General features: G+C 45.1%; 1 protein-coding gene across 1 annotated transcript in view; it reads right to left on the bottom strand.

Moving 5' to 3' along the window:
• The window catches only part of LOC126177474 (serine proteinase stubble-like), a 382,648-nt gene that overhangs the window by 36,806 nt on the left and 332,668 nt on the right, over window positions 1–13,174 (bottom strand). The window contains exon 5 of the mRNA XM_049924460.1: window positions 212–320. Within this exon, the coding sequence (XP_049780417.1) occupies window positions 212–320 (109 nt within the window). The remainder of the gene's footprint in view (window positions 1–211; window positions 321–13,174) is intronic.

Below are 13,174 nucleotides of genomic sequence, written 5' to 3'. Positions count from 1 at the left end.
GACGTTCGAGAGCATTTATTTCCCTTATGAAGAGTGGGGCATTCCGAGACCAGTTCGTGGACATCGATTACAAGGGAAGTGTAAGGCTGCTCGAGAGTTACGGCTTCCTCGTAGAGTGGGGCTGCCATTTCAACGAAAAGCGAGCGAGTACTAGAGCGCGACAGATCGAGCGCGAGCGTGCAGGCTGCAGCAGCGGCAAGGCGATACTCACAGCTGAAAGTCCGACGGCAGCGTGGTGACGCAGTGGGCCGCCGTGATGACGTAGCGACTGCTGATGAGCGCGCCGCCGCACCGGTACAGCGTCCGGCTGCGCCCCTTCACTGCAACGCAAACACCGAGCACGTCATCACTTTCTACCGGCCGCCGGCCGGACCGCCTGGTCACGTTTCCATCATTATAACAATAGTCAAAATAAAGAACATACATTAATACAGTGTACCCATAAAAGAAGCCCCACTTTCAATGGTGTACTACAGCAGTTTAATTTAGACTATTTACAACAAATCGTAGAGGTAGGGGTGTAAATGTGGGAGCGTGTGGGTAATGTGGAAACGTCTAGTATATGGCCTGCAGAGGGTTGCACTCTAGTGGGGCAGCGAGAAATTGTTGCAGTAGTTCCTATTTGTCATGGTAGAGGGTTAGCAGTCAGTTGAGCAACAGACGCCGTGACACTGATGCAATTTACGTTCTCGCATATTCTAAACCTTTTTCGAGGTAAATTGTGGTATTATATTTATCTACATACTTTGTAGTTATCTTTCTTTACGTCTGATAGCTTATAAATGGAGGTGCATAGAAGGTTTTAGCAGTCCTTTGTCAACCTTAAATGGATAGTTGCTTAATGTAACCTACCGAAATTTAAAATGGCCATTGTGTAGGTAATGTGGAAGCATACATACGACGGCATTACGGAAACGTTTCCACAATACCAACATCAAATACATTACTTCTAATACGTTTTGCGTCTGTTTCTAGATGCCACGAAAGCTAACTGATCGGAAACCAACAGCTATTGTGAAAAAGTGGGATGCTGAAAACATGATTAAGGCTATAATAGCGTTAAGGGAAAAGCAGATGCGGTTAAGAACAGTAAAAGCTTTCAGTGTACCTCAGACGACACTTCAAAGGTTTCTACATAGTGATATGTCACCTGAAGAATGTGTTTCTTTTGAGACTTGGACCTAAGCTTGTACTACGTGATGCTATTGAGAAACAGTTGGTACAGTATCTCATTGAAATGGATAATCGCTTCTATAGCCTTACCAGATTAGATGTCAAGAGAATGGCATATCAGCTAGCGGAAAGGAATAATATTAATCACCCTTTTACTTCAAATGCTGCCGGTAGAGCTTGGTTTGACCTCTTTCTTAGACGACAAAGAAATAAACTCACAATCTACAAACCTATGGGAACCTCATTCTCTAGAGCAAACGGGTTCAACAAAGAAGCTGACGGCAAATTTTTTGACATTTTGGAAGCTGAGTACAGTAAACACTCCTATTGAGCTAACCGTGTGAACAATGTGGACGAGACTGGGCTCTCTGTCGTCCAGAGCAGAATACCACATGTAACGGGACTGAAAGGTAAACGTCAAGTGGGTGCCCTCACATCAGCAGAGCGAGGATCCCTGGTGACTGACATATGCTGACGGTACTTTCATACCACCAATGATGATCTTCCCCAGGAAGAACTGGACTGATACTCTACTGAAAGGAGCACCACCATGTGACAGGACTGTTTTTGCAGAAATCGACTTTATAGCCGCCACATCGGCTTAAGATCAGGCAAGAAGTATGAGAGGAACTTATGAGAATCCAGCATCTAGAACGCATTCAGACCAGTGACAACTGGCAGCCCAAGTGAAGATGGCCAAAGAGAAAGCAGGGAGTCAACATCGTTGTCAAATACCTCATCAAACACGTGTGTGTCTCCACAAGATATCATGCCAATCCCTCCTCTAAAGAGGAAGGTTTCCAAGAGAGGTCGTAAGCCACGTTCATCAGCTGTTTTGACATCTTCGTCTTATAAAACGCGCCTTGAAGACTCCTTACGGAAGGGTAAACAGAAGCCTCCTAAGGCACCCGCCAAAAGAAAGAAGAAACGTGAAGCTCCTCCTAGAAAACCATGCAAAATAAGGCTTAAATTATCTGAGGATTCAGATGAAGAGCCCAATGCACCAACAGTCTCTTCAGGCGAGTCAGATTTGGATCTCCCAGCTGGGGAAGAAAAACCTACTGAAGAAGATGCCATTTGTATTTTTTGTGGAGGCGCATTTTCCAAAGACGTTCGAGGAGAATTGAGGGTTAAGCGTGTAGTGTGTGAGGAGTGGAGCCATTCTTAGTGTGCCGGAAATGAAGGAGATACACTCCTGGAAATGGAAAAAAGAACACATTGACACCGGTGTGTCAGACCCACCATACTTGCTCCGGACACTGCGAGAGGGCTGTACAAGCAATGATCACACGCACGGCACAGCGGACACACCAGGAACCGCGGTGTTGGCCGTCGAATGGCGCTAGCTGCGCAGCATTTGTGCACCGCCGCCGTCAGTGTCAGCCAGTTTGCCATGGCATACGGAGCTCCATCGCAGTATTTAACACTGGTAGCATGCCGCGACAGCGTGGACGTGAACCGTATCTGCAGTTGACGGAGGCGTATAGTGGGCATGCGGGAGGCCGGGTGGACGTACCGCCGAATTGCTCAACACGTGGGGCGTGAGGTCTCCACAGTACATCGATGTTGTCGCCAGTGGTCGGCGGAAGGTGCACGTGCCCGTCGACCTGGGACCGGACCGCAGCGACGCACGGATGCACGCCAAGACCGTAGGATCCTACGCAGTGCCGTAGGGGACCGCACCGCCACTTCCCAGCAAATTAGGGACACTGTTGCTCCTGGGGTATCGGCGAGGACCATTCGCAACCGTCTCCATGAAGCTGGGCTACGGTCCCGCACACCGTTAGGCCGTCTTCCGCTCACGCCCCAACATCGTGCAGCTCGCCTCCAGTGGTGTCGCGACAGGCGTGAATGGAGGGACGAATGGAGACGTGTCGTCTTCAGCGATGAGAGTCGCTTCTGCCTTGGTGCCAATGATGGTCGTATGCGTGTTTGGCGCCGTGCAGGTGAGCGCCACAATCAGGACTGCATACGACCGAGGCACACAGGGCCAACACCCGGCATCATGGTGTGGGGAGCGATCTCCTACACTGGCCGTACACCACTGGTGATCGTCGAGGGGACACTGAATAGTGCACGGTACATCCAAACCGTCATCGAACCCATCGTTCTACCATTCCTAGACCGGCAAGGGAACTTGCTGTTCCAACAGGACAATGCACGTCCGCATGTATCCCGTGCCACCCAACGTGCTCTAGAAGGTGTAAGTCAACCACACTGGCCAGCAAGATCTCCGGATCTGTCCCCCATTGAGCATGTTTGGTACTGGATGAAGCGTCGTCTCACGCGGTCTGCACGTCCAGCACGAACGCTGGTCCAACTGAGGCGCCAGGTGGAAATGGCATGGCAAGCCGTTCCACAGGACTACATCCAGCATCTCTACGATCGTCTCCATGGGAGAATAACAGCCTGCATTGCTGCGAAAGGTGGATATACACTGTACCAGTGCCGACATTGTGCATGCTCTGTTGCCTGTGTCTATGTGCCTGTGGTTCTGTCAGTGTGATCATGTGATGTATCTGACCCCAGGAATGTGTCAATAAAGTTTCCCCTTCCTGGGACAATGAATTCACGGTGTTCTTATTTCAATTTCCAGGAGTGTATTTACATATGCGATTTTTGCAAGCGAACTTCGCTTATGAAGCATTTTTCTATTACAGTTGCGTTTAAAAATATTTTTGTGTAGTTTAAATTTAATATAAGATAAAATAGTTTCTAACATTTTTAATAGTTTTCGTTTGAAGTAATCAGTCTGCCACACTTTTAAGGCGTTTCCACATTACCCGCACTTCTTGAAAAATTAATGAGTTGTTGTGCAAGCAGAAAATGTTTTTTAATTTTTAAAATATTTAGTTTTTGTTTTTCATAATATTACATTAATTGATAAAACATTATGAATTAGCTTTGGCTAATTTTTGAAGCTGAAAGAGAAGTAAACATTTCTTTTATACAGCAAAAGCAAACTGGGTTTCAACATTTACGGCCGGCGGCGGTGGTCTAGCGGTTCTAGGCGCTCAGTCCGGAACCGCGCGACTGCTACGGTCGCAGGTTCGAATCCTGCCTTGGGCATGGATGTGTGTGATGTCCTTAGGTTAGTTAGGTTTAAGTAGTTCTAAGTTCTAGGGGACCCACAGATGTTAAGTCCCATAGTGCTCAGAGCCATTTGAACCATTTTTTCCACATTTACACCCCTACCTATACATAATACTGAGGGTAAACTAACTAGTTTTTCTTACAAATGTTCTATATGTGGGCCTCTGATTACATGGCACACATCCAGCGTAAAATCCAATTCTACCCACTCACTGGTTAACGAATCTACATCTACATCTACATAAATACTCCGCAAACCACCGTACGGTCCGTGGCGGAGGCTACCATGCACTACTACTACCCATTTCCTTTCCTGCTACAATATCAAATAGAGCGAGGGAAAAACGACTGCCAATTTGGCAGACCGCCTCAAATGCCGGCTCTGTAAATTTTCTCAGTAGTGCTCCTCGAAAAGAACGTAACCTTCCCACCATGGAGCCCCCGAAGCATCTCCGTAATACTTGCCTTTTATACGAACTTACCGGTAACGTATCTTGCAGACACCCTCTGAATTGCTTCGATGTCTTTCTTTCATCTGACCTGGTACGCATCCTCAACAGTACTCAACAACGCCTCGCACTATTTGACGTATATGCGGTCTCCTTTATAGGTGAACCACACCTTGCCGGCCGGAGTGGCCAAGCGGTTCTAGGCGCTACAATCTGGAACCGCACGACCGCAACGGTCGCAGGTTCAAATCCTGCCTCTGGTATCGATGTGTGTGATGTCGTTAGGTTAGTTAGGTTTAAGTAGTTCTAAGTTCTAGGGGACTGATGACCTCAGAAGTTAAGTCCCATAGTGCTCAGAGCCATTTTTTTGAACCACACCTTCCTAAAATTCTCCCAATAAACCGAAATCGACCATTCGCCTTCTCTACACAAACCTTACATGCTCATTCAATTTCATATTTCTTTGCAACGTTGCGCCTAGATATTTAAGCAACGTGGCTGTGTCAAGCAGCACACTACTAACGCTGTATTCGAACATCGTGGGTTTGTTTTCCCTACTCATTTGCATTGACTTACATTTTCCTACATTTAGAGCTGCCATTCATTACACCAACTAGAAATTTTGTTTAAGTCGTCTTGTACCCCCGTACGTTCACTCAACGCCGAAACCTTCCCGTGCACCACAAACAACCGCAGCTTGCTACCCGGCCTGTCCGCCAGATCATTTAAGGTCGGGACACACACGTCCGGGCCGTGTCAGGGCCGAGCGTCGGACGAGTGACGGCCGTGCTCCGGTCCGTTCCTGCAGGGGCCACACATGACCGGGGCACGTCCGTGTCTTTGTTGTTCCTTGTAGTGACACGGACGCGGTGATCTGTGTTTCTCTATGTGAAAGCTGTAAAACATGTTCACTAATTTTCATAATAGTGAATTAGGACTTGTAGCACTTTCTTTAGACGAAGAGGAAAAAGAACGAAGGCAAACAAGAAGAAGAGATTTATGGACCACAGTGCCTGGCAAACAAGACCAGTACAGGGAGAGTTTCGAACATTATTTTCTCATCTCATCTTTAGATGGAAAGCACGCAACAATACAGGCTCCAAACAACTCAGGAAGTCTCTATTGGAATTACAAAAAAACATATTTCATTGTGCTTCTTGCTCTGGTTGACCCATGTTATAATTTTATTGCAATAGACGTGGGAGCGTACGGAAAAAAACACTGATGGAGGCATTCTAGTAAATTCAAACCTTGGAAAGTCATTGGAAAACAATATGCTTAGCGTCCCAAAGAGTAAAACTTTGCCCGGAACTGATGTTGAACTTCCAATGGTAATTGTAGGCGATGAAGCTTTTCCTCTCAAAACATACTTGATGCGACCATATCCTGGCAGGAACAAATGATAAGGCTATATTTAATTATCGTTTGAGTCGGCAAGAAGAATATCCTAAAATGCATTCGGTATATTGCAACAGAAATTTCGATTATTTAGAAGAATCCTTCAGGGAGATCCTAATAACCCTACAATGATCGTGACGGCTGCGTGTGTCCTGTACAACTTTATTCGAAAAATGGAAGGTTATAGGGTGCCCGAACAGAGGATGGATCAAAAGGAAACTGCTGAGGGATCCGGAAGATCATCAAATCTTCGAAACCTACCTCGAATTCGTGGGAGATCAACAGATGCTGCATTTGCTGTACGAGAACAAGTCAAAAAATTCCTGAATTCTCCACAAGGGACTGTGGAATGGCAAGAACATGTCGCCTTGGCAATGTAACGATGACATAAACCAAACATCTGTTTGTAAAATAAAAAGTAAATAAATATCTTTCGGGTATTAAAACTTGTATAGTTTTTATCTTATCTTTGGCTTGTAGATCTGTTGCAATTGTCTTCCAAACTCTGTCTTTGTACTCGATATTCCTGTAGTGCCGGCCAGTGTGGCCACGCGGTTAAAGGCGCTTCAGTCTGGAACCGCGCGACCGCTCCGGTCGCAGGTTCGAATCCTGCCTCGGGCATGGATGTGTGTGATGTCCTTAGGTTAGTTAGGTTTAATTAGTTCTAAGTTCTAGGCGACTAATGACCTCAGAAGTTAAGTCGCATAGTGCTCAGAGCCATTCCTGTAGTTTTCACTTCCCTGATCATAAAGAACAGGAAAGTTACAAACTTCTTCTATTAGTCGTTCCACATCCGTGTTTTGTACGCAGAACAGTCTTGCGCAGTTGCACAGCTCACAAGACAATTCTACCTTCAGGCCGTGTCCGTCACGTGAAAAATTAAACACGGCGAATCCCGCCCGGCCCGGCCCCGGCCCGTTGACGTTCCCCGTGCACGGCCCGGTCAAGTGGGGCCCCGCTACATTTGTTTTAATGATGTATTTCGTTGTCCGGGTGACGGCCGATACTCTGACGTGTCTCGGCACGGACAAGGTCCGGACATGTGTGTCCCGACCTTTATGTATGTAGGCAATAACAGCGATCCTCCTTGGGGCACTACTGATATCTCTGATGAACACTCGCCGTCGAAGACGACATATTGGATTCTGTTACTTACAAAGTCTTCGAGCCATTCACATATCTGGAAACCTATTCCGTATACTTGTACCTTCGTTAACAGTCGACATTATGGCACCGATTCAAACTCTTTTCGGAAATCTAGTAGTGTGGAATCTGCCTGTTGCCCTTCATCTGTAGTTCACAGGACATAATGTGAGAAAAGGGAAAGCTGAATATCACACGAACGATGCTTTCTAAAACCGTGCCGATTCGTAGACACAAGGTTTTTCCTCTCAAGGAAATTTATCATATTCGAACTGAGAATATGTCCGAGCATTCTGCAGCAACCGATACCAAGGATATTGGTCTGCATTTTTGCTTGTCCTTTCTTTTACTATTCTTACATGCAGGGGTCATCTGCACTTTTTCTGTCGTTTGGGACTTTACTATAGGCGACAAGGTCGCGACAAATGCAAGGTAAGTAAGGAGCCAGTGCTGTGTGGTACTCTCTGTAAAACTGAATTGTGTTTCCATCAGGACCTGGAGACTTGCATGCTTTCAACTCTTTCACTTGTTTCTCTCCGCCAGGGATGGTTATTACTATGTCCTCCACACGGAAATTCATAATGGAAGCAATAGTCTCTTCAAATCTGCGTGTCAACTCAGGCAAATCATTATGTAGTGGCGGAACGCAGACACGATCTTTTATAAAGCCCCAAAGGAAATAAGCCGCATGGCGAGTGATCAGGTAAACATGGAAGTCAGCGGAAAAGAGTTATTGAGCATTACGACCAAGCCAACAGTCAGGGACTTCAAAGTTCAACCACTGTCATACAAAGAGATTCCAGTGGGGAAGACCTCCACCTTGTTAACAAATGAAGTACTCGGATTCACCTTTTAATTGGGAAAGAGCCGTTCTTGCAAAGTCTCCAGATAAGCCACCTCTGTTACTGTAGCTTCAGCGAAGAGAAATAGTCTGTACATTTGAAGTTTGGACACAATGCATAAATCGTTTAATTTTGAGGAATCTCTTTGATATTGTACAGATTTATTATGATGTTCTGACCCCCAGAAATGAACATTGTGGGTTTTAACCTTCCCAGCTATAAGAAAAGTTACCTCATCACTCGACACACATGATCAACAAGGTCATCTTCCCTCTACAACGCTTCATTTGCAAAGTTACAACATGCACAATAGCCATTTGGCTCTAAAGCATGTACCAACTGTATGTTAAACGCTTTCTTAAAACGGTCCACACTATCGTGTTTGGCACTCAAGTTGAGGATGTGCTTTCCGAACAGAGTTCTTAGGACTAAGAACGTAAGATGTTCTGATACGGTCAACGTGCTCTTTGGACGCTTTTGGTGGTCCCTTTACACTCACATCCGCTCGTCTCGAACTGACGGATGTCCCGGATTGGCGTATGTTTTTCCTCATGGGGGATCACAATTAAATTTTAAACGTAACGCATGTTGGACTGAAATTACAGATTCGTTCTTAGCAAACTGCAGAAAACAGATAACGCTTTATACTCTGGAGCCGCCACGCTGCGTATGTGGCACCGTCAGCGGGAAAACTAAAAAGCAGTACTCGCGCAAGCGTCAAACTAAAACTGTTTTGAGTTACTCTTTAATTGTGACCTTGAACCAACACTCCGCAGCGCTTAGAACTGATAGTGATAAAATTTGCAACTGGGACATTCTTCTGAGGACATTTTGTTTGCTTTCGTGCTCCGTACATCGCCTTACTATCACCATCATCCTCATCATCAGCCAATTCAATCATTAAATGATGTGGCCTCTTCGAGTCGTGGATTCAGGTAGGCTTTCAGCAATCTTCTCCAAGTGGGACGGTCTTGGGCAGTTCTCTGCCAGGTGTTACCAGCGATCTTCTTGATGTCTTTGTCCCATCTGTCTGGTGGTCTTCCTCTAGGCCTCCGGTGCTCTCTCGGACTCCACTCCAGTACTAGCTTCGTCCATCTGTTGTCTTTTCTTCTTGCGACGTGGCCAGCCCACTGCCATTTCAAGGAACCTACTGTCTCTAAGATGTCATTAACCTTCGTCACAGACCGGATGTCATCTGCCCTTTTCCTGTCCTTTCTTGTATAGCCCAGTACTGATCTCTCCATGGCTCTCTGTGCTGTCCTAAGTTTCCCTTTTGTAAATGAGTTCAGTGTCCATGTCTCGCAGCCATACGTCATCACAGGAAGAATGCATTGATCAAATACTGCTTTGTTCAAATTTACTGGCATTTTTGATCTGAATACTTTTGAATTCTTCCCAAATGCTTGCCAGCCAAGCTTGATGCGTCGATAGATTTCTGGCCTTATGTCTCCCTTCATATTTATAATCTGGCCAAGGTAGACATATTCACTGACCTCTTCTAGTAGACTGTCCTTGACTTTCACATCGCCAGCTGGGACCCATTTGTTGGACATTACTTTTGTTTTGGAAAGGTTCGTGTTCAAGCCAACCAGCTGACATTCCGATGCAAGATCTGTAACTAAGTTTTGGAGCTCTGCGAAGTCTTTGCTATATCTTACAAGAATTTCTAGTTCAGACAAATACAGCAGACGCAAAACATTGTTCTTCCCTTTTCTTTCTTGGCTTACTCAGCTTCGTGTGTTTTGTCGGTACTTCCTCTGAACCCCCAAAATTTGTCGGACTTGCTGTCGGCAGTAGGTACGATCATCCTGAGTGGGAACCTTTGCCTGAATGGCCTGTTCGCTACAGGCGCTTGGGAGGCGAGCCCCATCCACGTGGGGAAACATCCTGTTTCAAATATAGCTTGTGATTTTGTAGAATTCCCTGCCGTTTTGGAAATGGAATTTGTCGTAAGTTCTATGGAACCAAACTGCTGAGGTTCTCGGACCCTAGTCTTACACATTACTTAATCCAACTTTAACTTACGCCAAGTACAGCACACACACACACACACACACACACACACACACACACACACACACACACACACACACACACATCTATGTCCGAGGGAGGATTCGAACCTCCGATGGGGGGAGCCGCGCGAACCGTGGCAAGGCGCCTCGGCCGCACGGCTACCCCGCGCTGCCTCCCTGCCGTTTTCGAGGCTTTTACTTTTCACGCTACTTCATTCTCCGAACTTCAAGTAAGAAGTCTGGAAAACAATAGATGTAAAAACAGAAACACTTCGCTGAGCACTTGAATCCGCACCTTACTATTGGCTCATGCACCCTTCAAAAATACTCTTTCGGTGTTAAATATGAGTGATGAAAAGAATAGGTATAAATATGCTGCAAATGAAACAGGCGTAATGGAATACACAGTCCGTCCTGAAAGTTCCGACATTGGTTTTATTCCTGGCGTATAAGCGACGTCAGCGCATTAATGATGTTGCAGCTTGAATTAACAACTGTTAACAATAGATATTCATTTGACCAACCAATTTCAGCAGGCTGTGTTACGCAGTGGACGTCCGCCCGTAATGTGTCAATATCGAGTCACAGATCGCAATGGAGCTACATTTCTACATCAAGTATTCAAGATATCCTCCAGGATGTTTCGAAGAAGCGAAAATTCTGTGTAAGGTTTGTCCCGCAAATCATGAGTCCTAAAATAAAAAAACGACGAATGGACTTCCATCGCTTCTTGATTGAAATGCGAAACGCGGGCAATTCTTTTCTGGAAAAAATCATCAACGGTGGCGAGACTCGATGTAATTAAAGCGAACCTACCACAAATCAGTGCAGAAATTCGTTTCAAGGGTCAACACTTTGATGACATAACCGACATGCAAGCGAATATGACGCGCCAGTTGAGTAACATTCCAATGAAGGACTTTTCTGGCAGTTTTACACTGTTGTATGAACATTCTGTGCGTTGCACTCCAATGGGGAGAACATATGTAGAACACCTGGAACATTAAAATCACCATCTTAGTATTTACCTATTTTTTTACCAAACGAAACTTTTTGAATCGACGGGGTGATGCGCCCAAGGAGACTGACAGTGCCAAAGCAGGCATCGAACGCTGTAGAAGCCAGATGGTCCTGATAGGATAAGTAAAAAAAGAAAAGTATCTGATTGAGCAAGACGCCGCAGTGTTTAGCGCCTCGGATACGCATTCGCGGAGATGACGGTTCAGATCCACGTCTGGTCATCTAGATTTTAGTTTTCCGTAGTTTCTCTACATCGTTCTACGCAAATTCCGCGATGGTTCGAATGAGAGGCAACGGGCGATTTCCTTCCCCTTTCTTGAGATATTCCGGGTTTGTTCTCCGACTTTAATGACCTCGACGTCGACAGGACGTCTAACTCTAATCCTTCTTGCTTACCATCAAGAGCTCAAATGATACAGATTCACAAAGAAGACAAAGTTGAAAGGTGGCCGAGATGTAAATATCGGCTGTATAATGAAAAGAAACTGCAAGACAATGTCATGGAATTGGAAGACGTGGATGAAGGTGAGATTCGTAATCCGTTACTGCGAAAGGAATTTGACAAAAGACTGAAAGAAAGTTGTTGGAATATACGATAATCCTTCAGTGTTAGTAAAATCAACAGGAGAGTCAACTATGATCAAACGGTTTCACTTGGCATGCAGTATACTTGAGACAGGCGAATTAAACTCGGGCTACATTAAGACATTAATATGTCCAATACCAAAGAAGGAACATGCTAAGAGGTGAGAGTACTACCGAACGTTGTTATTGTTGTGGTCTTCAGTCCTGAGACTGGTTTGATGCAGCTCTCCATGCTACTCTATCCTGTGCAAGCTTCTTCATCTCCCAGTACCTACTGCAGCCTACATCCTTCTGAATCTGCTTAGTGTATTCATCTCTTGGTTTCCCTCTTCGATTTTTACCCTCCACGCTACCCTCCAATACTAAATTGGTGATCCCTCGATGTCTCAGAACATGTCCTACCAACCGATCCCTTCTTCTAGTCAAGTTGTGCCACAAGCTCCTCTTCTCCCCAATTCTATTCAGTACCTCATCATTAGTTACGTGACCTGCCCATCTAATCTTCAGCATTCTTCTGTAGCACCACATTTCGAAAGCTTCTATTCTCTTCTTATCTAAACTATTTATCGGCCACGTTTCACTTCCATACATGGCTACACTCCATACAAATACTTTCAGAAACGACTTCCTGACATTTAAATCCATACTCGATGTTAACAAATTTTTCTTCTTCAGAAGCGCTTTCCTTGACATTGCCAGTCTACATTTTATATCCTCTCTATTTCGACCATCATCAGCTATTTTGCTCCCCAAATAGCAAACCTATCTACTACTTTAACCGTCTCATTTCCTAATCTAATTCCGGCAGCATCACCCGATTTAATTCGACTACATTCCATTATCCTCGTTTTGCTTTTGTTGATGTTCATGTTATACCCTCCTTTCATGACACTGTCCATTCCGTTCAACTGCTCTTCCAAGTCCTTTGCTGCCTCTGACAGAATTACAATGTCATCGGGGAACAAAGTTTTTATTTCTTCTCCATGGATTTTAATACCTACTCCGAACTTTTGTTTTGTTTCCTTTACTGCTTGCTCAATATACAGATTGAATAACATCGGGGATACGCTACAACCCTGTCTCACTCCCTTCTCAACCACTGCTTCCCTTTCATGCTCCTCGACTCTTATAATTGCCATCTGGTTTCTGTACAAATTGTAAATAGCCTTTCGCTCCCTGTATTTTACCCCTGCCACCTTCAGAATTTGAAAGAGAGTATTCCAATCAACATTGTCAAAAGCTTTCTCTAAGTCTACAAATGCTAGAAACGTAGGTTCAGTAAGTTTAATAAATCATGGTTGTAAAATACTAATACGAATTATCTAAAAAAGAATAGAGCAGCTGGTAAAAAAACGGCGTAGGAAAGAGTTGTTTGAGTTTTGGAGAAACTGAAGACTATGCGAAACAATACTGACCGTACGACCTACTGTAAAACATATACTGAAGAAAGAGAAAC

This window comes from Schistocerca cancellata, chromosome 1, assembly GCF_023864275.1.
Source record: "Schistocerca cancellata isolate TAMUIC-IGC-003103 chromosome 1, iqSchCanc2.1, whole genome shotgun sequence".
NCBI classification, from domain to species: Eukaryota; Metazoa; Arthropoda; class Insecta; order Orthoptera; family Acrididae; genus Schistocerca; species Schistocerca cancellata.
This window is presented reverse-complemented; position numbering and strand designations above follow the sequence as displayed.